The sequence below is a fragment of the Synchiropus splendidus genome, chromosome 3 (genome assembly GCF_027744825.2).
Source record: "Synchiropus splendidus isolate RoL2022-P1 chromosome 3, RoL_Sspl_1.0, whole genome shotgun sequence".
Lineage (NCBI taxonomy): Eukaryota > Metazoa > Chordata > Actinopteri > Syngnathiformes > Callionymidae > Synchiropus > Synchiropus splendidus.
Window position 1 is genome coordinate 15,945,060 of NC_071336.1, and position 24,455 is coordinate 15,969,514.

The 24,455-nt window shown below is 43.5% G+C and overlaps 1 protein-coding gene across 6 annotated transcripts in view; it reads right to left on the reverse strand.

Moving 5' to 3' along the window:
- Positions 1–7,775: 7,775 nt before the first annotated feature.
- The window catches only part of arhgef40 (Rho guanine nucleotide exchange factor (GEF) 40), a 35,558-nt gene continuing 18,878 nt past the window's right edge, over positions 7,776–24,455 (reverse strand). For 5 of the 6 annotated variants that reach the window (XM_053861064.1, XM_053861065.1, XM_053861062.1 and 2 more), the window contains 12 exons: positions 23,216–23,407; positions 22,630–23,130; positions 22,185–22,558; positions 21,649–21,898; positions 21,487–21,576; positions 19,921–20,127; positions 17,499–17,681; positions 16,468–16,648; positions 14,002–14,106; positions 11,244–11,353; positions 9,677–9,714; positions 7,776–8,898 (listed from right to left, as the gene is read on the reverse strand). In XM_053861064.1, the coding sequence (XP_053717039.1) occupies positions 9,688–9,714; positions 11,244–11,353; positions 14,002–14,106; positions 16,468–16,648; positions 17,499–17,681; positions 19,921–20,127; positions 21,487–21,576; positions 21,649–21,898; positions 22,185–22,558; positions 22,630–23,130; positions 23,216–23,407 (2,220 nt within the window). In that variant the 3' untranslated portion in view covers positions 7,776–8,898; positions 9,677–9,687. Of the gene's footprint in view, positions 8,899–9,641; positions 9,715–11,243; positions 11,354–14,001; positions 14,107–16,467; positions 16,649–17,498; positions 17,682–19,920; positions 20,128–21,486; positions 21,577–21,648; positions 21,899–22,184; positions 22,559–22,629; positions 23,131–23,215; positions 23,408–24,455 lie in introns of all 6 variants that reach the window. The other variant, XM_053861063.1, reaches the window with a different exon arrangement.

Below are 24,455 nucleotides of genomic sequence, written 5' to 3' on the forward strand. Positions count from 1 at the left end.
GGACAAGAAAATCACAATGTGAGTGGAAAGGAGGTATGCACTCTCTTTCTAGTCACTGTCACGCTGCTGTCCCCACTAGTCAGCACTACAGCTACACTACTGCTGCAACAACAGTTAACTTAATTGTCCAATGGTAAACCACTTTGTTCTACACGAGTGTTGACCTTGTCTTTGTCACGCCATGTTATGTTTCAGTCAAGGTCCTATGAAGATAACATTTTTTGAGAAAAAGTGAGATCTTTCTTGCCTCTTGGGACGCCTTATTTGATAGTAAAATGTTGCGATGCAGTTTTGTTTGTGGAGCACACTTGTTTAAAAATGTCTCATCCTTCTGAGAGCTGCACGGAATTTGGGTGTGAGAATTTCTGTCATTTCCTTGAGGGGACAGTTTCAATGAAGACTTTGTCTGAAATGTATGGCAACTAAAACAGTAGCTATTTCAAACTTGTAAATAAAGAAGCGTCTCTCCCTGGACCAGCAGGAACAGAGAAAGGCTGTCACCCGTCCTGCTGCGACCATACTCAGCAGACAAACGGGAATAAATAAAAGTTCTAAGAAAAGTATCTGGGTCTTTCACTCTCAATATTGCAGTGTTTTGATCCTCACATACATCACATCAGTGAGTCTGTTTTCCAGTGCCAGACGAGTAGTTTATTCTGAGGTGCTCGGAAGTTGCATCTGCCTGTGGCTAAAAGGCAGATTTAGAGAAACGCAGCCTCTCAATCAAAAAGGTGCGTTGTGATGTGAGTGTTTGAAGGTATAGCAGACTTTTCTGCGGGCACTCGCGCTGCTGTGCGACTACTAATCCTAGCGGTAGTTATAGTTTTACTTTTGAACAGTTTGCCCGCTCAAGAGAGGCCATAGATGATTGGAGAATTGCATGTACTGTATGAACAGTAGCATGTCCTGTAATAGTCTTCCACAGTAGTCAACACATGACGTCATAGTTGACCTCTTGGCATGAGGAGTATCACAAGCACACGCAGAAGGTTTTCATTCTCAGAGAAAATGTGTCAAATAAATAGCACATGCATACAGAGAACTAGACAGACAAATGTGCTACGCCTCTGTGAAAAAGCACCGGATGGTCTCAATGAACATGATTTCAGTTTAACAGATTTTGTTTGTCCACTTTCATTCTCTATCTCTCCAGTTAAGATGTAGCATTAAGTGGTTCCGTTGAATAGAAAAACGTGTTCCAAAGGTATCATGCATGCACACTTGCTTGTCAGCAGAGCCGGGGACCAATGAAGGAAGCGCCGTGATAAGGCTGCCCGTATCAGTGGCCAACCGAAGGGAACTGCTCCGGGGAGTGCACCACCCATGTAGAAAAGTCTGCGGTCAGACTCCATAACTGGCCTGGGCTCGTCCTGCCCCACACGCAGGAGCAGGTGAATGGGAGTAACCACTAGAGAAATGTTTCTGACTGTTTCAAATCATGGCGCAGATAAGAAAGCAAGATAGGTAGCTTGAAAAAGATAAAAACTTTTTTAAGTGTGATAAAAAGTAATTTCAAAACAAGTAACACTTAAGTATAAAGATAAAAAAGTCTTTACTTGGTGTGAAAATATCAACACTTCTGCCAGTATAAAGACTTCTCCACGGTGGAAATATCAGTCAAATATCATCACGGTCATGTCAGTGTTTGAGATGTACATTGGCTGGGAATGAGGACAGAGGAGATTTTAATGTTTGAAAGTCATGGGGTCGTCCACCTTTATTTGACAAATCCAGACTGTGTCAAAGTGACCTGTCATTGAGATTAAGGATCTTTTGCTATAACTGTCCCATCCTGACAATAATCTGTAAACTAAGATGTTCAGTTCTGTGACTCCCCACTTGTGAACTGTATTTTTTATGTGACATAATTCCAATATTCTTGGGCCATGCGTTTTTGTGTTGTATTTAAAGGACCATGGCTAGTGACCAGACCTTGAGGTTCGCCACCCTGATGCAACTGCTTTTCCTCATCGTGACTACTGTGTGCATGATAAACATCAATTGAAAATGATCCATGGCATTGATATGACAATATGTTTTCTGTAGGACAAAGTTAGGGGCATCCAGAGAAGAGGTTACTCAACTGAAATGCAGGAGAGAACCAGGTAGAATTAAACCTTCAGGTTGGTCGATGTATTCATTTAGTCTAGACTGAAATGGTTTGTCCAAGTGGCACATTTGTTTTTGTTTAGTCCTGTACTCAAATAATACTCTCTTTTTTTTTTCCAAAACGTGTGCTTGCCGCACACTTGGAACATACGAAGGTAAATTGCTGTTGTCAACTGTCTTTGCTGACACTGAACATATCGCCTGGATCAGCCATTGTAATCCTGCTATTGTGCGTCTGAAAGTCACTGGCGTATGTGCAGTGCGTGTTTGTCCCGCCGTGTGCACATAATAAATCAATTTGTGTGCATCATTATGTGTGTGTGTTGTGCACACTCAAGGCCCATTCTGCATGTCAGCAGCTTATATATGTGTCTGCAAGTGCATACATGCATGCATGTTGTGTCTGCTGAGGTGTGTGTGTGTGTGTGTCTGCTTGTGTGTGCGCTCCGGCTACATACGTGTTAGCGGCTGCCACAATGGCATCACCACCCGCCCCTGATGCTTTGATTGTTTTCTCTGCTGCAGCAGAAATGCACCAATTAATATGCATAGAGTGAGTGAGACAGAAACACACGCACGCACACACACTCACAAAACACAAAAAACAACAAAAAAAAATAGCCGTGAGGGAGGGAGACGAGGAGGGAGGTGTGATGGGAAGAGGAGTGAGGGGGGCACAGGAGATGGCACAGTGAGGGGAAGAATAGAAGGAATGAAATGAATGATGAGGGGAAGAGAGGGAGTGAGGCAGAGGAAGAGACACGGGGGGAGATAAGGGGAGGTCGAATCAAATCAAATAGATGTTTGAGTGAAAACAAGAGAAGGAGAAAAGAAGCGAGGGATGGGGAAGGGTGAGCGGGAGGAAATCAATACGTACATATTCAGGGAGATATAGAAGGAAATCAATCAAGGAAGGGGGGATAAGGAATTGAGTATGAGGAGGAGGAGACTGAGGAGGAGGGGTGCAGAGGTGGAGTGATATGTGGCTACGACTGCTGTCCTTTTTGTCGCAGTGTCAGAGTATTGATACTGTAATACACTCCACCACCACCACCACCGCCACCCCATACACCCTCACCCCCCTCACCCCACATTGCTGCCGTGACAACGGCTGTCGCGGCGACGCCTACTGGCACAATGCTACCACAATACTGAGGGCACTGAAGCATCACACACACACACACACACACACTCAGACAGAGACGGCGAGAGCAGAGCAGGCCAAAGAGAGTGAAATAAAGGAGGGGATGAAAGAAGGGGTGGAGAGATATGAGGAGGGAGAGGTGGAGATTAAAAGAGAGGGAGGAAGATAGATGGACAGAAAGAGAGAGGGGAAGAAAAGGATGGAGTGGAGTGGAGAAAAGGGAGAGGGATTGATGGAGGGACAGGGGTGAGGGAAGGAGAAGGGGATTCAGTGAGGTGGAGATATGGCAGGATAATATTACATGTGTAAAAGGCCAGAGGGTGTGTGCTCACAGAAACATGTTTAATGGCTCCTGTGATTGCGGGGAAGGTTCCCGCCTGACATAGTGATGTATGAACTCCGTATGATGTAATGTGAATCCTCACTCGACACTCATACAGACGCATATGTGTTTAGAATCCGGCATACAGTGTCTAGACAGCCGAGCATTAATATTCATACGTGAACAAGCATGCAAGAAGCTGCTTCCAAACACACCATCGACCTGGACTTGGGTCCCGCTCCGTCGTCGAATGGTTCCACAGAAGTGCTGTCTGCCTTCCTGACACCTGGAAAATGGTGCTGCACTTACTACACCTACACCTGCTGTCATTTTCTTTAATCACTTGTTGGTCGTGGGAGGTACAGCTTCATTGAGATCACCTGCCTTTCTAGCAAGAACCATGCAAACGTGGGCCTTTATTCGGCCTCTGAGTCAGAGCGGGACTTGGATTCTTTTTCACTGGTTGTTGTCTTAAAAGTCTTATTTTCATTCTGCTAATGCTTCCTTTCATCCAGCATGTCATTTGATATTGGAGGCTAAGACGCATCATCCCTCTCTACCCGCAGTGACATTGTGCGTCACAGAAATGAAATAATTTGCAACTTGATGAATCAGATGTGGCTGTTGTGCATTCAAAGACACACCAGAGTGCGGAAGGTGAAGATAGTTCTGGCAGCACCGGAGCATTTTGGGAGTTCAAGGCTGGATGATACACACAGACAGCAGTGCCGGTCCAACTCAGGTGACAAGGTAATGACTGTATCTAGATTTGCGCTTAAAGTTCAGTGTCTAGTTTCAAGACTCTCCTGTTTCAAACACTCCAATGTTTTCTCCTTTTTTCTCATCCAAGTTCGGTGACCCAAAATGTTGCTTTATCATCTATTATTTTCTGTCTCTTCTTCCATTTAATGACAATTAAATGGGGCTGAAAACAAGTCTTCATGGGGCAAACAAACATGGGGTGGCTACAGCAAGCCTTCTGCATCTTCAGACAATATGTTTGTTCACTTGTATTTAGGTGGGTTTTTGTTTGTTTGTTTGAATTTAATCTGATTGATCTTGAGAGCCTTGAAATAAATGGATTATATGTTTTCCAACCTTTTTAAAATCCAGTTTCAAAATGTGTGGACCATCTGTTGACAGTGAAGCTACGGCAATGACGTGTTTGGGCATGAGCTTATGTACTCACTCGTACCATCGCTGTTAAGTGCTTCTGCTAGCAAGCAAGGGTCTTCCGAGGAGCGCTTGAGTACCGCCACCCTGACCTCCCTCGGCCAGATAAGAAGGCAACGCTCATCGCCAGTTCATCTGCGTGAGATGACCAACGTCGTTCCTCCTCCTCCTGTCTCATACAGTGTGTATATGATCTATAGTTCCCTGTCTCTCCCCCTCCCTCCCTCCTCTGCCCCTCCCTCCCCCTAACCCCTTCTTAATATGATGTAAAAAGCTAATCGCATGCAAATGTCTGTTGTCCCGGTAACCGGGCCTGAAAAATCCCTTTGATGTTTCCCCCGACTCATTCTCTTCACGTTCTCTTTGTTTGCCACAGTCTCGCTGCTTTGTCAACATCCCCCCTTTTAGCCCGCTCGCTCTCTCTCCTCCGACCATACTGCTGCCCACTTCATTGGTGGAAATAAAAAAAAAGTTCTAACTCCACTTTGTGTCTCCCTTCTTTCTATAAGCCCTTCTCTCTATTCTTTCTGTGTGATTTTTTTTTCATGCCTCCTCTCCCCTCGACTGTGCCTCTCTCTCTCTCTCCGTCTGCCCCTTCGCCCTCGCTCATTTCCCATCATTCCCACCTACTGTCTCCTGTCCTTCTCTGTCGCTCCTTTTCTCTCGACCCCTTCCTGTTGCCCCCCTTCACGCAGCCCACCCTTTATCTCTCGTTCCTCGCTGTATGTCTATTAAACACACATGCACAGATGGACACACACCAACCGCCCTCCCTCATTTCGAGAATTTGATCCCTGGAACTATTTGATATGGCGCTGCACTCTACTTATCTAATCATTGGGGGTTTTGGGGAGGCCTGGTGGCAGCAGCAGCAGCCGCACAGCTGGCTTTAAATCTGGATCTGACACCAATTACAGTAGTTTGAGGTTACAACAAGGATCATTCACACACTCGGTAAACTACAGATCCTCAATTTAGTTCTCTTTTAACTCGGTAAGTCGCAGTGAAGACCACCGCACGAGTGCTGCAATTGAATGACTCGCGTACCTCCTTGTTCCCTGAGTAAATATGTCCTACTGGCTTAGGTATATATTCTGAGCCCCTCATGTGACTGACAAAAAGAACAGCTCTAACACTCACGCACAGTAGCGTACCAATGGGAGGACATGGTGAAAAGGCCTACCACGCCAAGAAGTTCAACATTTACATTCGCATCATGAAAGCATGGCAAGAATTCATCCGCTCTCTTTCAGAAGAATGTAAACATCAGGAAAGTAAAGGGCAGAAGAAACCCTTCCTTATATTAATACGGCTGTGGTGTGGTATTAAAATGCGAAATACCAGAATCCATACCGCAGCAGGGATGAAAGATGGTGTTCATTATAGTGCTTCCAATATAATGCAATGTAGCAAACAGCTAAAGGCGATGAAGTGCACAGGCTTCTCCACGACAACAAATTACATATTGATTCAGAAACGGCTCAATAGCCATTTGCAGTTTTTGAATTTGGATGCAGATATGAAACGTGCTCCGTCTGTTGACTGGGACTATTTGCCGACATCAAACTTGACCTCTCATGGCTGCTGGATTTCACTTCCTGGTGCTTCCAGATAAAAACAAATACTGCTCCACACACACAACATCAGGTTACACTCTTGGATGGAAGGCCGAAATCATTTCTCACCTTGATGCTGACCTTCGTCTTGATAGATATGATATTGATATGATTTTCCAGACAAGACAAATGTCTCAACACACTAAACAACTTACATGTCCTGTTTGTGATTATTCGACTCTTAAGAAGCTTGCTTCAGTGTGAATTCAAGTGAACATCTAACATCGAGTCTTTATCATTTCCCAGCTGTTTCCCCACAGCAAATAGGATGGGACTTTGACACGCGTTTCCAACATGTTTATTTTATCTTATGGACAGACATAAACTACTTGCATAGGACATGTTATGCAGTGATATTACATATTCATAATTCTATATTTTCACGAACTAAGGTTAGTTGTAGCTGTTTATTCTGTAAGGCATATTGTTCCCACAAGTGCTTATTTTTAGCATGCAAATCTACACGCCGTCTATTTAGTGATTTCAGTTCAAGATCCCAGAAGGACGGACTTCTTTCAACAGAATAAATCTACTAAAATAACATATTAGTGATTCCTGTATTTGATCTTTTCTTTTATTACACCCAGATAAGAATAATTTTAGTTTTTTTTATATTACTATTTAACATATATTACAGTTTACATGGTTTGGACTTCCTTGTCCACCAAAAATTTCTACCACTTGTTCTCATTCAGGAAGGGCTGTTGTCAGGTGAGAGACTGGGGGTCTCCTCCATCATACTGATTCACAACTTAGCATTGTGATGACACACCAGAACCAGCATTCTTACCCCTATATAGCAAACAAACAGCCTACATGTTTGCCGTAACAAGACAAGGCACGTACTGGGCACTGCCAGGCCTCGCCATCTTCATGAGGTGGCGGATGGAAGGCTCTCAAGCCGATCGCCCTCGATTTGAATGATGACATGATGACTTTTGGGCTAAACTAAGGATTAGGACACAACCTGACCGATTCCTCCCCACAACCAAAAGATTGACAGGTGGGGTCAACGGACATGGCACAGAGGTCGCTAACCCTCTTCGCCGATGCATCCGACAAAAGAAGGGCAGACTTAAGTGTCAGGAACTGTGTTAAAGCTGATGGAGGAAAGTCGACTTCTAGAGGAAACACAAGTCCAAATAGGACACAGCATGTCACTTCAAACTTTGCTCCTTCAGGTAACCTGTTCTGCTGAGCAGTGAAGAATTCTGCACAGAATTTCACTCCAAAAAATCCACAACAAAACATCAGATCATTTATGATGGAGACAAACCAAGCTTAAATGATGAGAAAATGCTCAATTGTATGTCCCACACAGATGTAATGTGGTGGTTCTGCACTGGTCTGGTTATGATGGTTTGATGAAGTCTCACAAGTCACATAAAGCATAGCAAGATCTTTAGGTTGAGTTAGTCAAGTTGTCCAGCCTTTATTTGGATGAGATGGTCTTGTATGGTAAACAGGGCTGTGCCTTACAATGGCACTGAAAAAAGCTTATGCGAATGCAGTTACACAACAAAATATACTGTCTATTCATATAGTCCATATTGCTTCAGGTAAATTCTTTACAAGCGTAATAATTTGATGATAAATAGAGATACAGTCCTGCAACAAATCATACCAAACTGATCAATAGTCCATTTTCATTGCACAAAACACCTACAATAGAAGAGTACAATGGAAGACATTAAATGGCACAGAAAGACCTATTTACAAACGTGACCTTTGAGGCAAAGCATCAAAACATACTCTTGTTTTAGCCACCTGACCGGCCATGGTCCCAGTGAGTGTAAACCGAGCTCCACTGTGCTGTAACGATAAGAAGGCGTGTGTGTGTGTGTGTGTGTGTGTCCATGCGTGTGCTGGGACCACCACTGAGTCATTTCCAGAAAAACAACCACGTCCCATCTATAGTTTCTTTTAGAACGCCAGACACCTGCTGCACTCCCTTAGAAAAATCCAAATCTCCAAACCTTCACTGAAAGTCCAGTCGTCATTTCTTCCTGTTTAATAATGAGATCGAGCATGTGACGCATGCAGTGAGCCTGAGTGGTTCACACCAAGTGGTTCGGCCTTGTAGGGAGCCGTGGGGCAGACAATGGACACACTGTGTGGCTCAAGTGCCTTTAGTGTCAATGTGTCACTGCCAGCAACTGAGACTGGCAGATCCAAAATGGCGATGTGAAGCTCAACCCCGCTGGTGCTTGTTATGGTTTTAACAGAGCATTTGATCCTTATTTGGATGTCGTTTTTTTTTTTTCCTCTCTCCCCTCCAAGGGTTCATATCAGAGCTGCACGCTTTAAAAAGGAGCAAAGCAGTTGAGCTGCTGCTGGGGCTAATCTCTGGGCATTTTTGTTGTTTTAAGAGGGTGAAGGGGATAAGGCGAAAAACAAAAGGACAAAAGCATGTGGGGAGGGTTCAACCGCCGTCCAAATGTCCTGCTTTTGACTCCCTGCCCTTTCAGATCCAGTTTGAGTAGCTCAGAGTAGATTTCAGGATGCTGGGTCTGTCAAAGGGCATGAACCAGAGTCTGTCAGGGAAAAGAGATGGACGCTGTCAGTCAAACGCAGAAGCATCATCACACAAAATGCAGATCTTTCAGACACAGTTTATGTGGGAAACATGTGCGAAATATCTGCGTCTACAAGTTAAAACATAAACGCAGATGTTTAAACTGGTTTTGACTCCAACAATAAAGCTCTCCCTTCTTCATGGGGCAGACATGAGACGTGTTCAACAGTATGGGTCAGTACTCAAATTCAAAGCAATTTTCACTTTGAAATGAGAGCTGCACTTTAGAGAAAGCACATATCTTAGGTTCTGAAGCTTCGCCCCCATTACATTTGAATCAGTTGCCACACATGTCCTGGCTTTGTATGCTCCTGGTCTAAAGTTAAAAACGGAAGGAAGCTCAGAAGTTATCAAACCAAATCAAAGACTGTCATTTCGATGCAGAACAATGCCTGTTTTTTTTACTGAATATTAATCAGAATTTATTCTGACGGGTGCATTAGTTATACTCTGAGAGCGTCTGAAGCATCATCAGTCGCAGCAGCAATCAAGAATTTACAAGTTTGTCAGAAATACTTGAAGAAAAAATGAACATAACAATGGTCCAAATGGGAACCATCAGCCGCCATTGTGTTGCTTAAGGCGTGCTACAGACTGCTCACAAACAAAACAATTTCCATAATATCTATAGTGTCAGTTGACTCACTTGAGCCATTATGGCCTTTAGTTGCTGGAACAGCAGCAAAAGACAAGGCTGTTTACCTGAATGACGTTCAAGTGAAACTTGATCCACTTACTGTTGTGGTGGTTACACACTTGTTGAAGGCGACTGACCCTGAGGAGGAGAAGACAGATGTCATTTTATCTGTGCTACACACATCTTGGCGAAAATGTGCACTGTCTGTGTGTTTTAGTGTGTTTGTTTGAGCTGCGCATGCTTGTGTGTCTGTCAGTGGTTTCCAACAGTCTGTTTGTCAATCTGTTATACGAGATGGTGGAGATGAATGTGTGTGCGCGCGTCTGTGTGCTTGTGTTTGTGTGCATCCGTGAGTGTGTGTATGTGGATGGGTTGCAGTGGTCATGGGGGCTGCGCTCAGGTGTTCCGTTCATGTTGCATATGCACCAGAAAGTTATCAACAAAGTCATTCTAAGGTAAATAAGAAAAGATGGCCGTATCAATCACCCCAATAAACACTGTGCTGCGTGTGACATTGAATGGGAATATTTAATCCCCACTTTCAACACATGGATCAGTACATTAACCAACAGTTCATAGACAGTCAGTCTTTCACGTTCAGCTGAAGGAAACCATTACAAACATCACAGAGAGGAGCATACAAGTGTGTAAAATCTCACCATTTAATCTATACTGCAAAGGCAATTGATAAGTCTGAATCTGTTTTGATCTGTTGTACTCACTAGTTTCACACCAAGTCAGAAAATAACTAAATAAAAACGTTTTGATTACTTCATTGATATCACTGTGAATTAACATTCATTTAAAATGTGATGGAATTGTATTGACCCCCTGAATGTGTGATTTAGATTTGACTCAAGTTGTTTCACATGACTCTTGAGATGCACTTCTTTAAAAAAGGGAAATCAGACCCAGAATTAGAGGAGGTTCCCCGGCCAGATGGGAGCACCCTTGCTCTCTGTCTAGTTAGAGGCACCTGGAAAACATGACCCTCTTCAACCTGATGCTCACTATTAAGTGGTGAAGTGACTCTATTTTGGGTCTCAGATGGATGACAGAGCTCCATGAGCTACAGGACTGTTGGAGTGAAAGAACACTGAGAACAGAGAAGCTCACAATCGCACTTTTTGATTCACAAAAACTAGTAGAGCAAACGTTTGAGATCAAATGATACCGAACTAAACAAAAAACAACAAAGAACCCGAAGAGTCTGCTGAGTGTTTTGACCTCGGTGACTCCAACTGGACTTCTTTAACAAACTCAAGGACGCGAATGCTTCAAAAAGAGACAGCCTTCAAGTCAAGGGTAATGAAAGAGAAAGACTTCCAAGAGGCAGTGCTCAGAGACTAGCAGCTTCACTCACCACTTGTTGGCTGGGTAAATGTACGACATTGGTCTTTTGCAATACTGTGTCCGACACCAGTGTGTGTGTGTGTGTGTGTGTGTGTGTGTGTGTGCGCATATATATATATATATATATATATATATATATATATGTATATATATATATATATATATATATATATATATATATATATACACATATAGATATAAAAGAAGAAGAGATCAACACACTTGTCTATGTTATGTAACACCCCTCGGTTATCCGTTTATCGGTGTAGTAATACGTTTAAAAACTGACATTGATGGGAGAAAACGGGGCCCACCTGTGAATAAACAGTGGACCCTGAGCTCCGCCTCGGGTCCCTCCCAGAAGCAGGCGAACCCCCCTCCTTCTGGCTGCCGACTGATGAGGAGTCTGAGCAGCTGCTGTGGACTGAAAAATACACATTTACACAGGTTGCAATCAGCACGAGTTACAGGACTCAAATAAATGCAGACACTTTAAATGTGCACTGTAGACATTATCTCAGCTGAGACTGGAGTGACACTCTTCTTCTCAGGGATCACATTAACCTGCCACCATTTATAACTAGTTTTCTCTTGGAATTAAAAGGCACATTTTGATTGAGGAGTCAGAGAGAGGAGGCATTCCCCCCCCATCTTCCTGTACAATGACTCTCTAACACTCTTCTCTCTCTGGGGGATGGTTCAGCTGCCAACTGACTGCGACCGATGAGCCCCCTGTTGACCGACTGTATGCATTACACTAAACAGTGCTGGGAGGGAGGGCGAGCATACAGGGGTTCTGTGAGAATCTGAAGTAGATGAGGTCGCATGTGGGGGAAAAAAATTGAAAATATTTGTATTTATATAATATGTATACAAAACATTTATGTAACTCTTTCTGCGATAATATTTATGTGACTAATGTATGCCTTCTTTCTGATGTCTCAGTGTGACTTACATTTAGGAGCAAAATTAATATAGAAAGTCATATTCGTTTAATATAAAGTTAATAGGTATGACCGCTTGTATATTTGGTTAGAAGCAGACTTTGTAATGTGTTTCAGATCCGAGAAACCTCCCACCACCAGTCGCACCCACAGCCGATACTTTCACTGCATTCACTTTTTTTCAAGAATGTCAACCTCACATATGAACTTCAGTGTGCAGATGAAGCAGAAACACCAGGTGAAGCACATACTGTCTGCCTCACAAGACTCGTGCAATGAGACTCCAGATGCAGAATTTCTGTGTTCTTTGTTTGTGGCTGACTTACGGGAGGTGCGATGAAATGACTTTTGTGCCAGGTTTTGATCAGAAGCAGACGTGAAATCTATTTTCATTTCTGAGCTCGACTCGGGATTCTATTGAGGTGCGGCTCGTCAAAATTTCTTAGTTGAAAGCAAATATCAAAGATTCATATTGTAGCCAGAGGGTGCGAAATTGAACAAAACCTTGGGTTTGAGAGGGTTGGGGGAGGGGGGCGGAGAGAGGCATACATGCAAGACTCATTTTGTTTCCTGTTTATAATCTCATGGTCACATCTGGTTCAACTCTGAAAGAAGAATTTAACAATAAACCAAACTGGATGTAACCAGAGTTAAGACTGAGGACTGTAGGGCTTTTCTGAACGCTGAATAGCAATGGCTGCATTCATTGATGCATTTACACAAAGATGACTCTCAATAGCTCTTTCAGGACTGATTTTCAAGTGTTTTCACAAACGGTTAAGTCGTGTTCAAACTGATTCAATTAATTCCCAACGATTTGTGCAAAGAGCAATGGTGGTACGCACAAATGGAAGCCTCATTTTCAGAGTGACACCAGAATAAGTTACTGTCTCTTTACACCGCTTTTAATCCTTTTTTTCTTCAAGATTCGATTTGATTTGAACACCCAAAGGCTGGTTTAAGCCTGCCCTGCATTGATGCCTAATATATCTACCCACGCAGGACTGAAGCTTTTGACCGGCCTCACTTGTTTTAAATGACAGATTTTAGGAATTTTCAGTTTGCAGTTGAAGCACTTGTCCTTGATACTGTGTACTAACTGTTCTTTCGATATCTTTCGTAAGTTCTTTCGTGTCTCAATGACAAATGAATGGACCTTCCTACTTGCCGATGATAATGATGAGCAAGCACATCGTACAGGGAGTGAAATCCATGTAACCTGGTGACCTGTAAATCTCTTGAGTCATGTTCCTCAGAAAGGGATGACGCCATGAGTTCAATGCCTTGCTCAAGAACAGATTGTTCAGCGTTTTGATAGCATGGGCGAAGGGAGCCACGGAAGTAAAGCAAGTGGCAGGATGTTATTTTAGGAGAAGGGAAAACACTGTGGAGTGTGACAGTAGATGATGACTTGCCATTTTGATGTCAGGCTAGTTGACCTTGTGACCTTTTCAGATGCTAAACATTACCACAAAGCTCCTCCAAACAATGAAATTCCATCCATTGGCCTACATTTAAAGCTCAGTGTTGAAACCTCTGAGATCACAGGGTGGCAAGCTTCTACCAATTTGGCAGACCCAAAACAACCGCAGCTAAACAGAAGTTGCTTTATTTACTTGACCGCAAGCTGTCTGTTCTTTTATGAATTGTCTTCAATGATTCAAAATCCAAATAAGTCAGTGACAAATCCTTCAAAAGATTCCAGTATGCGGAAAATGAGCATCACAGAGAGAGACATCTGTTCCGTGTCCCAGTTCCGAAAATTTCATTGACATTTTTCCAGGTATTTTTCTTGCAGACAGACATAGAACAAATCCTCCCTTGGTCGTCAACTTGTGACATTTTGGTACTGCAGCTGCAAGATCATGGACAATGTTGACAACAGACTGCCTCAGGAGTTGAACTGTTTGTTCTATTTCAATTAGCAGTGGCTTGTCGGAACTGTTTCTGCCTTTATCAATCTTTCAAATCAAGACTGCTAAAAAAATAGTGAACTCCAGCTAACCACCAACACTTTTATTCACGTTCTGTCCATTGTTTCACCCACAGTGTAGTTTTATCTCAAGGTGCTTATGAACAGGAATGTATGAAGATTATCACTCCTACAACAGTCTGTGACCCCACCTACCTCTGTCATTCACGCTGCCGACAGAGTCCAGTTCCTGATTTCCTGTTGCATCTAGCAGCAGCCTGCTGGAAACCCCCATACACAGTGACTCCTTCAGACACAGCTCTGAATCAGAAAGAGAGAAGAACCAGTGACACACTTGCTTCGTAAAAAACAAAGAGAAACATTGGCAGTTTATTGGAACGTGGCTTATTCTCTCCTTCTTTTGTATAGGGTCAGACCTTAGTCAAGTTCTTTGTTAAAGTGGAGGGAAAAGACATCTCGATGTCCTGCTTTATTATCAGTCTGGGAGCATCTGATCCTGCGCGATACAGCAACACGATCCCACGACAGGAAGTCAACCTGAGACGAAGGGTTTAACTGATTGAGCGATGGTGACATTTGATAGCCAAAGGTCCGTCATGTTCCTGTGATAATTCTGTATAACTGACTTTTTTTTTTTACTTTTGATTCCTGTAGATGAATATGAAACCTTCATAGTTGCCCTTGTTTGAATAAGGAAACCTAGTTGAAGATGATTGACAGCAGTCAAATAAAAAAGCCTTGAAGATGAGCAAAGCTGTATTGCAATCCATTGTACTGGGTAGTTTTCTGCAAAACGGTGTGCACTATGGGATTTGACAGCATATCAAAAGCTGCATTTACTCAAGTCTATGAGGTCTTTCACATACTTAGTTGCGGGAACAAACATGAGACATTATTTATCTAAGAACACGTTGACTAATTCATTTTTCTGCCTCCTATTCCTGGCATGCCAGGAGCGTGGCGAGCTGGAGCCGATCCCAGCTACATCAGGCCACAGGCGAGGGACACCCTTGAAATGGCTACCGGCCAACGCAAAGCAGATGAAGACAGACAACCACACACATGCACACTCAAGCAAACAGTTAAGTGTCAGCAACATCTACATCAACCGACACATAATGAGAAGGAGGAAGTACTGCTTTGGGTCACACGCCATCTTGTGCGCTCACTGGAGGTACCAGTGCACAGTGCACTGAAGCGGTGGAAGAAGAGGCAATATCAGTTTTTGAGAAAGAAGAGCAGGTTCATGTAAACGAAGGACCATTCACAACTTCAAAGGCTGTTGTGAGAGGAGGAAGTGTCTGAACGGCCCAGTGTTGACAGCAACATTGAACGGTAATGTAAATCTAACGTAATATTCTGTTTAGAAGGGTCAGCAGGACAAAACGTATACTGCATTTGGATAAACATCATTGCTTGGGATGGTCTGATCACCGATACCGAGGGAAAAATAGAAAAACCTTGTGGAATGCTGCAAGTACTCGGGTATTTACAAACTGGACGCTTGTAGCGGGACAGAGACAGAGACAGAGAGCACTCATCTTCCATTGTGTTTATGAAAGTTCGCACTGTGGACGAATCAGAAGTTTCAGATTCAGGTGGCTAACAAACGCTGCATATAAATGTCGGTTCCGCGTAAATGACACCTGAGAAAGGCTGGTCATATAGCTCTGTGAAATGAATCATTATTTCTTCAGCAATTTGCTTAGCTTTCCGAATGTGACGCTCAGACCGGTGGGTCAGACCCTCAGCTGAGCTAACAGCCTGCTGCTGAGGAGCCAGCAGGCTCACTATCTTGACCCCCGAAAATTCTCTGTGCTCCCTTAAGTTCTGGTGCTTTAACTGGCGTATTTACTACGTGGTGTTGAATACTTTTAACATGCTCTTCTGCACAGCATGTGAGGACCAGAAGAATCACCACCCGCGGGGCTTCATCAGAGCGCCGGCTATCACACGATCGGTTTTTGTGAGCAGCAATGACAGGTAGTGATCGTCATCCAAAGATCACGCTCATATTGGTCGATCACGATCGGTGGCTGATCGATGGGCGCATCCCTAATCATTACCTGTCTTTTGCTGGCAAGTAATGAGGCCTCCTCACTGTTTTGATTGCTTCTTTCCAATGTGTTTTTAATTGTGTTTGTTTATGTTTGAAAAACCACAGGCATTTGCAGTCAGATTCAAAACCCATTCGAGGCAGAAAGTCAGGGCAAAATAATCCTGCAAAGCAGCAAAATGGTCGCCACTCCGCCCTCATTCTTACTCCATGTCTTTTCCATGACACTCTTCATCTTTAGGTAAGAAGAACAGGCTCACATGCTCACTGGCACCAGTAGCACATCCAGCTGTCATGCAACATTTCTCCTCTAATACTGAAGAGCTTTTTTTTACATGCATTGCTAGGATGTACCTCCAGTGATGTCACAAAGGCTTGATTCACTTTGAAATACATGTACGCTTACTCAGCATTGTAATTCAACAGAATGAACTTGTACACAATATGCAATAATTTCATACTGCATATTTATAGTGTTTGATAGTATTTGTTCTTTCTTTTTGGTTTTATTCCAACTTCAGAATGTTTTTTTGAGAGTGAGAAATTGATCTGTGGAACTATCCAGGACTGGTTATCTCAAGAATGAGACTGGATTACTGCTGTACCTGTGTTGTTAATGGCGTGTGTCCACAGCAGGTGAGCGATGTCATGAGTCCAGGATTCTCTCTCCTCCTTGTCCCGAGCTTGCAGCGTAACACAGTCTCTGATCCGAGGGGTCTGTCGCACCCACATCTCAAACTTCAGTCCCTCCTCGCCCACACTCTGAGTTAGACCCATCTCACCCGTCTAGAATGGAGGAAACAGCAAATGTTACACACAAAGGGTAGTCTAAAAAAGCATTGAACGTGTGGAGCTGTTAGTTATTTAATATACCTGGAATGAAGGTCAAATGTTTCCAGTATTTACACCCAGGTCCAGATGCAATATTCAGATCATCTGAATATTCAATACAGTGGCTGGACCCTTGTCCTGGCTGACCCCACAGGGGTGGACAGGCCTAAAATGTACTACATGCTACTACATACTAATACCACTGACTGTATAGTGACCCTACATGCGTGCACACTGCTTCTATAGATCTTATATAGATAACTCCCATTCAATCATGATTCGGAACTACAAGACAGATAACAGTGCTAATAATGTACGTCTATTAAAAGGCACGACAAACACAAGGCCTGAGGGCCAACACCAGCTCGCCAAATGACTTGAAGTGGCCTGCAACAACATGTTGCTATCGTGACCTATGAAGCTTACAACACAAGGACTGGAGATCTGAGTGAGCAAAGCATGGACACTAGAGGAGGCCATTTTCCTGAAGCCAGCAGGTAGTCTCCATGCCATTTTGAAGTTGTACCACAGGTCATTAGAAAATTGCCTGCTTGTCTTAAAAACAGAAGAAGAGCTGCGGATCATTTTATATTTCAGTCACAGCATGCCCTCAGCTGTCATTGTCCTCTGCTCAAATAAGCCATGAAAATGAAGCAGACTCCATTTGGCTGAGTTTGTTTTCAATTTAATCAATAGTGAAAGAGGATTTTCCTCAAAGCTATTCAAACACAGAGCAGGAGATAATAAAAATTGAATTGTGTGGGTAAACATGAGCGTGTGCGTGCGTGCGCTCGGGAGTCCTCACCTTCATCAAGTGCTTGTAACTGTAGGCAGAGCGTCCAGCAGGTCCCGCGCTCTTCAGTTTGGTGAAGATGACAACATGCTGGTAAAGGAAAACGTTCCTCGCCCCTGCTCGCTTCCTGCGAGCTCCCCCGCACACTGTCAGCTCACCCTGCCGCACAAGTTCACCGCGCTCTGCCACTGAGATCTGATAAAACACATCACACACGCGTATTAGATCTCACTTATCCTCTCTTCAGGCTCACCCTGAGGCCTCGCACCGAAGACATGATGTAGCCGTGTCGGTGGGAAAAATCGAGTGACATCACCGCTGCTGGCTTACAGAAGGCAAGCAATAGATCTGATCGACATTCCTACTCTTTCTTACTGATCATGACCTTGGTGTACTCACCTAAAGAATCTGTTGGAATGGCTCCCCTAACCAATGATGGGAGGCTACTCCTTCACTTATAGAGAAAGGTCAGATGCAGGAGAAATAGTTGTGCTTATGACTCTGAGTTTGCCTGGGGAGGGTGTTCCCCTGGGTCTGGGGAGTCTGGGTGGATTGACAGTATATTAAAAATGTCCTTCAGAAACAATTTAAAATGTAATTAAAACCAGCTCACACGATGGCCAACAATAAACGGGCACATTTATAATCCTGTTGTTCAGACCTGACTCATCCCGTCAAAGACTGAAGGCCTTTCTTCTGAAGACCACAAAAAGTGACGCACATCAGTATTATCACTGCGCTGTCATCTCCCTCTGCTTCGTCACTCTTCATTTATAATGGGACGTTGAATTGGTGCCATTTAAAAGCTTGACTTTATTGTTCACGTCAATTAGGAGGTTGAGACTTTTGCATGCTGCCGAAGCTTCGCCCAGGAAGAGCGGATAAAAGTAAGGTGTTCCACAATAAAGGCTCCCTCGAATCTTTCCCAAAACACAAATGTCAGGACAGCGTGTGATGGTAATCGCTGTGAACATTCTGGCAGCCTTCACTCAGATAAAATTTGAAGAGACAATTTACTAGCAGCCAGTGACAGAGGACATTATTTTTAAAACACTAGAGATTTGCAGGTCAGGATGAGTGATGCTTCACTTTCAGTTGGAAACACAGACACTCAGCGCTGTTGTGTTTCACTCACTTGAAACTAGAACACGAAAAGGCAGCAGTCCTGTCGTGTTAAAGCACCCTGACCAAAACACAGCTAACCTGGCTTATTCTTAACCTTCACTTTTACAGGAACATGGGGAACATAATCGTATACCATCCCGTTTTGGGTTTCATATAGGCCGGTAATCATGCTCACAAGCACACGCGCATGCACACAAACACTTGTGCGTCTGGTCATTTCACCTGGAGAGCTTTTGCAGTCTAATGTAAAGTAGCTCAATGGGAGTATTTGTGTTGCCGTAATCTCTCCCATGGCTCAACAGTGGGAGGATAGCAGAGCCGTGTGTGTGAGTGCCGGCGTGTGAGAAACAGACCTGGCTGCTTCTCTGCCTCTGGAAAAGAATGATCAACAAAGAGGAATGTATTTGTGTACAAAAATGTAAAAGGCTTGAGAATGAGTGTGTGTGTTTCTGTCATGAATATGCTGAGAAAATCACTTTCATTGGCAACAGCTATTGTATTGGGAGTATGGGGAGCTAATGGAGATGAGGTGGCTACAGTCCATCATATCTTGACTCCCTGTGTTCATTCATATAGGCCTGTCATATATTTTAATGTTAAATAAAAGCTGTTTTGTGAATGACTAATTTGGCACATAGATCTACAGGCTTGGATGGGAAGTATTGCCAGGTTGTTGCTCCACTTATGTTTTGGAATAGGACTAATGGAACGCAATTGAAATGCATTTTTCTCAACCATCAATTCTGAAAATAAATTATAAAACGCTGCCAGTTGACTCATGGGAATAAAAATGCAGATAATGAGCACATAAATATTCAAAGACTAATTATAAAAGCACATACTGGCTGTCCATAACATGTACAAATTATACGACAAAGGTAAGTGATGAGACACCTACATCGGAATTGTTCAACCATATTCAGAGGTTATAGATGTTTTTATTGGCACTGCACATCTCTGTTGTCACAGAAAGACAACACAGATAGCCTGAAAATAATGTGCCACAAAATGATTATTATTACTTTAAGAACTAGGTTGTGTTAAACACTTTAACCACTTGTTGAATGGTAAATGGAGACGGTGTAAACAACGTTCCAATAACAATGTAAAAGTTGAAGTACAGTATCTGGGCTTGTATCTGAAAAAAAAAAAAGAAAGAGCATGACCTGGATACAGGAGAAGCTTCACACTGTGTGTCCATTTTTACATTATTATTTGAGCACCTTTTGAGAAAGATCTACACGTGTTGCCTCGGGTGGACAGGAACTCAATTCATAGTTTGACGTCTCAATGAGACATGAACTCTCACCGGACACCCCACGATGAGGTCACTGGCCCTGAGGTCCTCGCCGTGCTTTTGGGCGTGTCTCAGAGTGGAGAGGGCGGAGTCTGTTGCTGGGTTCAAGCCACCCAGCTCCTCCAGGGCCTCACAGTACTGCTCCAGCCTCTGAGTGGGAGCCTGCAGACACTGTGGGAAGGACAGTGGGGAGAGCGGGGAGGCTGCCGGAAGCTTGGACTGTAAGAGAAGAGGGGACGAGGGCGAAGGGCGGGAGAAGTGTTTATTGACTGGAGATACGCAGTGGGAATTAGTAATTCTGTAGATTCAGGCACTTTTTCTTTTAACAACAGCGTCTCCTGCTGGTTGCAATAATGAATGATCAAATCGAAGATACTATCAGTTCTAATCAGACATGAACCCAGTTATGTTTAAAATGTTTACATATAAAAACACAGTACATTAAGCTCTTCACTTTGAAACAATTACATTTTGAATACGGCTCCCTCAATAGGCAATTCAAAACCCATGATCAATTTTTACAGATCAAAAGGAGATATCACACTTATCAACTCAGTATTTTTTTCCCTTCATATTCTGAAGAGAGTGAGCTGCTAACAGAACATTTGAAAACGAATTTGTCATACCTGTTCACATACATCCAGAAGCATGTTATGCTATGATAATGTGGGTCAGGACATAAAATACTGTTTAATATACATTTTGAATAAATGCCTCCATTTAGATGTTTGATATAAAAACACAACTTTGCAAACATCATACTTTTGATTCCATTGTAAACTTGTGAGCCCTGAACAACTGAAAATATTGAAAATGAATTTGCCGTTTTGTCACTACAAGAATGGTCTCATTGTACATGAGGGAAAACCCAAAGAATCAAGTCACAGAAAAGCCTTTGCTTCCCACTGCTATCCGATTGTGCCATCCTTAAAAGCAATCAGTATGAAACCAGAGCCCGTCTGTTCTCTATGAAGACAGAGATTAGCATAATTTTATTATGAAAACGCCACGATGGAAAAACATACATTTGTTTGTGAAGGAAATCATTAATAATTTCTTCTTTACAAGACGCCCACAGGCTGTTATAGCTGATAAATAGAACAATGTGATATGACCGGAGCCTCATTACGACAATAACCATCACCATTGACATCATCTGTTTCTCCATCAGCAGCTCAATAACCATGAACCCACATGAAGCAATAATCCTCCATGTGTTTCAGCCGATGTGCGCTCACTCTGGCTCTCTCTGATAAAAGTGCCCAGTTATGCCACACCAGGCAACTAAAGAGAAGTGATGCTATTTCGTCTTGTCAAGTCCTTCTGCTAATCTCATGATGCGGCAGATGTTTCGGTAGTAAAGGACCCGCAGTGTAATCCGCCTTTAATTGGCTTTTCTGGTGTACATTGAACTTGTAATTAGCTTTACAGTACACAAGTCCTTTTTAATAGCTAGTGCAACTTATAATGTCTTTTCAAAGCTGCAGTTTGTATAAAAACAAGTGAAACATAAATCAGAATCGCCGTCATGTTAGTGAGAAAAGCAAAAGTAAATATCAATATTTCTAAATCTCTCACCTTAAAAAAGTCAGCAGCCTGTGTCACCAATGGAGAGTCCAGTTCTGGTCTGCTCCGGATGTAGTGGGAATACTGAAGAAACTGATCCCGCTGCAGACATTTTTACATTTGCTAACTAAGTAAAACCTTTTTTTTTTTTTAATCAAAAGTGCGGATACTTACATATTTACTGAAACAGTCCTGTTGCAGCAAGCTTTGCACAAGAGCGCCCTCCATGGCCGGTAGGAGGTATTGAGAGTGGAAGGCGCTCAGGCTGCGCCAGTTGGGGAACAGGGCTTCAGCCTTGTCCCTGATGGAGGCTGGAGTGTCTGAGAGCTCCAGCAAAGGCAGGTACGTCTCCTCCACTCCCTTCAGGACGGTTACATACTGTCGCTCCGAGCTCAGCATCCCACACCACAGCAGGTACAGTTTACTACAAGGCAGGAATGTCATGTAAAACAAAGGAATTGCAATGGAATGAGAATGTATCGTAAATGATAAAAATCTTTCTGAAACTGTAGTTTCATTCTAGTCAGCAATATCTTACAGATGTTCTGTTTCAGGAAGTAAAATCACTGTATAATATTGACTAAAGTGTATTCCAGGTATCAATTAAAAAGCTATGTGGTATTATGGTTAGAAAATTGTCATATAACTTGCAACAGGTTTTCAATGTATCAGAGGATTGACATTCATTTAAAGTGATACCAGGAACCCACCTCTGAGCCGAACAGCCAGCTCGGTCCGTCTCCCTATCAGTCCTTCCCAGAAGCACGTGTTGCCGCGGTGACCCCGTGTGGTCCACAACCTCCTTGCTGCTGACCTCCACCCCTCTGATCAGGACTCCGCCCGCTCCTCCGCCTCCTCCAGTGCTCCATCCTGGCATGGCAGCGGCCATGCTCGTGGTGATGACTGGGTCGGCCAGTGCCCTCCGACCCAGCCAGGACATGGGGGAGTTACGATTGGCCCCAGAGACTGGCGACTCCACAGGTTTTGGAGTGGTTGCACCTTTGCGAGGAGCTAAAAGAGCCTGCAGGTCGAAACTTGGGTGTCTCTTCCGTGGTGGCTTTGAGGGGAGGGGGGCCTCTGTAGGCTGTAAGGCAGAGAAAGGAATGTTGACAACATCCAAATAGGCTTTTTTTAAAAATGCAGCAATACACTCACACTCTTTTTGGCAGGATTCAGAAGATTCAGGAACTTTCCTCCTACAGCTCCGGTGTTCCCACTGCTTTCCTTCTTTGGTCCTCTCTCGTCACCGATCTTCAGCGTGGAGCAAGTTTGTGGCCTAAACAGCGACGCTAAGGATCCCCACGACTGGAGGCCACTGTCCCCTCCACCAGCTCCCACTCCCCAGTCCCCCTCTCCCTCTGGGCCCATTACGTCCCAGACACTGCTGGCAGTGGGTGTCTTGGCCTTCCCCTGGCTCTGATTCTGCGCCCGGTCCAACTGAAGGAATCGAGGCTTCACTTGTGCAACGGTTCGCTGGTAACGCTCAACTGTTTGAGTCCAGAGATCCAGAAGTGCCCCGCCTCCTAGCTCTATAGCTAAAGATCGAGCATCTTGGAAACGGGATGGTGGAATAGGTGGAAGGGAGGCGAGTGGGCAGGTGGAAGAAGGGGTTGTAGAGGAGGAAGTGGAGGAGACGGCATCACACCACTGGCTCGCCTGCACACAAGCAAAGAATAAAACTCAAGCTGTCAAACTAAAAAAATGAGGCTTTATCTGAGTGCACATGGCAAATAGTTTTTACCTCAGTCAGTGTGGACAGCAGCCTCTGTGTGTTGTCCAGGTTCGTCCAGCAGTCAGACAAACAGTGGGACATGTCCCTCAACCTCTCTCTGACCGGGGGAAGTTTAATCTGAACATTGCTCAGGCCTGACCAGTCCAGCTCGCACCAGCCCTCCAAATCACTGAGCAGTGACAGAGTCTCAGTGTGGAGCTCCTGCAGAATTCAACAAAACCCTCAGTCATGACTCTCCAAGGACAAACTGCAGGGTTGATGCGTCAGCCTTGAAAGATGACAAACATGAATGGAATAGTGTAGGTGCAAAAAAATACAAATAAAATAAAAGCCCTTGACCTCAGGAAGGACATACTACATAAGAGCTAGTGTGGGCATGATGAAAGAAACAGCAAAAATAAAAGCAGGTATTTCGACTTTCTTTGACAGGGCACACATTCAAATTTAAATACATCTGACTCACGAGGCTGTTTAATCTGTGCTTTATCGTGATGTCACAATACACAGGGTGAATGGTGAATACACATTTACATAAGCTGGAGTAGGGCTGTGGGATTGCTATACAATTTCCCACCATTAGGTGGCAGTAACATGTCAGTTATCACCAGGGAAGAGTCGTCTGAACACAACCCCACAGTTCTATTTACCATCGCAATATTGTATTGATATGTATGAGATACCTTTTAATTTACAAACCCACAAATCTTGGGGATCATCCAGATGCTCTTTTCGCTCAGCAGTGTTTTGGAAGTCGCACCATAAAGGCCATTTTTGCCCTGTGCCTTTCTTGGTTGAGTCATGGACACTGACTGACCTTAACTGCTGCAAGTGACGCCAACAGTTTGTGGCGGTATTATGAGACCTCTTGGCTATTTGTGGATAATGGCTCCCACTATGGTTGAGGTGAATAGTTTCATAACTTTTTTCAGACTGATAATGATTTCTACCTGCATTCCGGCTGAGCAAACTTTGGTCTAAAAGACGTCTAATGGTCCTTTTCTATGTTTAGAATGGTCGTCTATTAGTCTGTACATTGATAATTGAATTAAATAATGAATGGACTAAATTCTGTAGATCTCGATTTAAACAAAAATATAGACCAATAATCCACAGGCTGAATCTTCTTCTAAACTTAGACTAGACGAACAACAGACGTCTAATAGACGACTAGTCTATTACAATGCAAATTTTTCAATGTGCTTGGCCTAAAAAAAATGTTCCCAATAAGAATATCGCTTGTACAAACTGT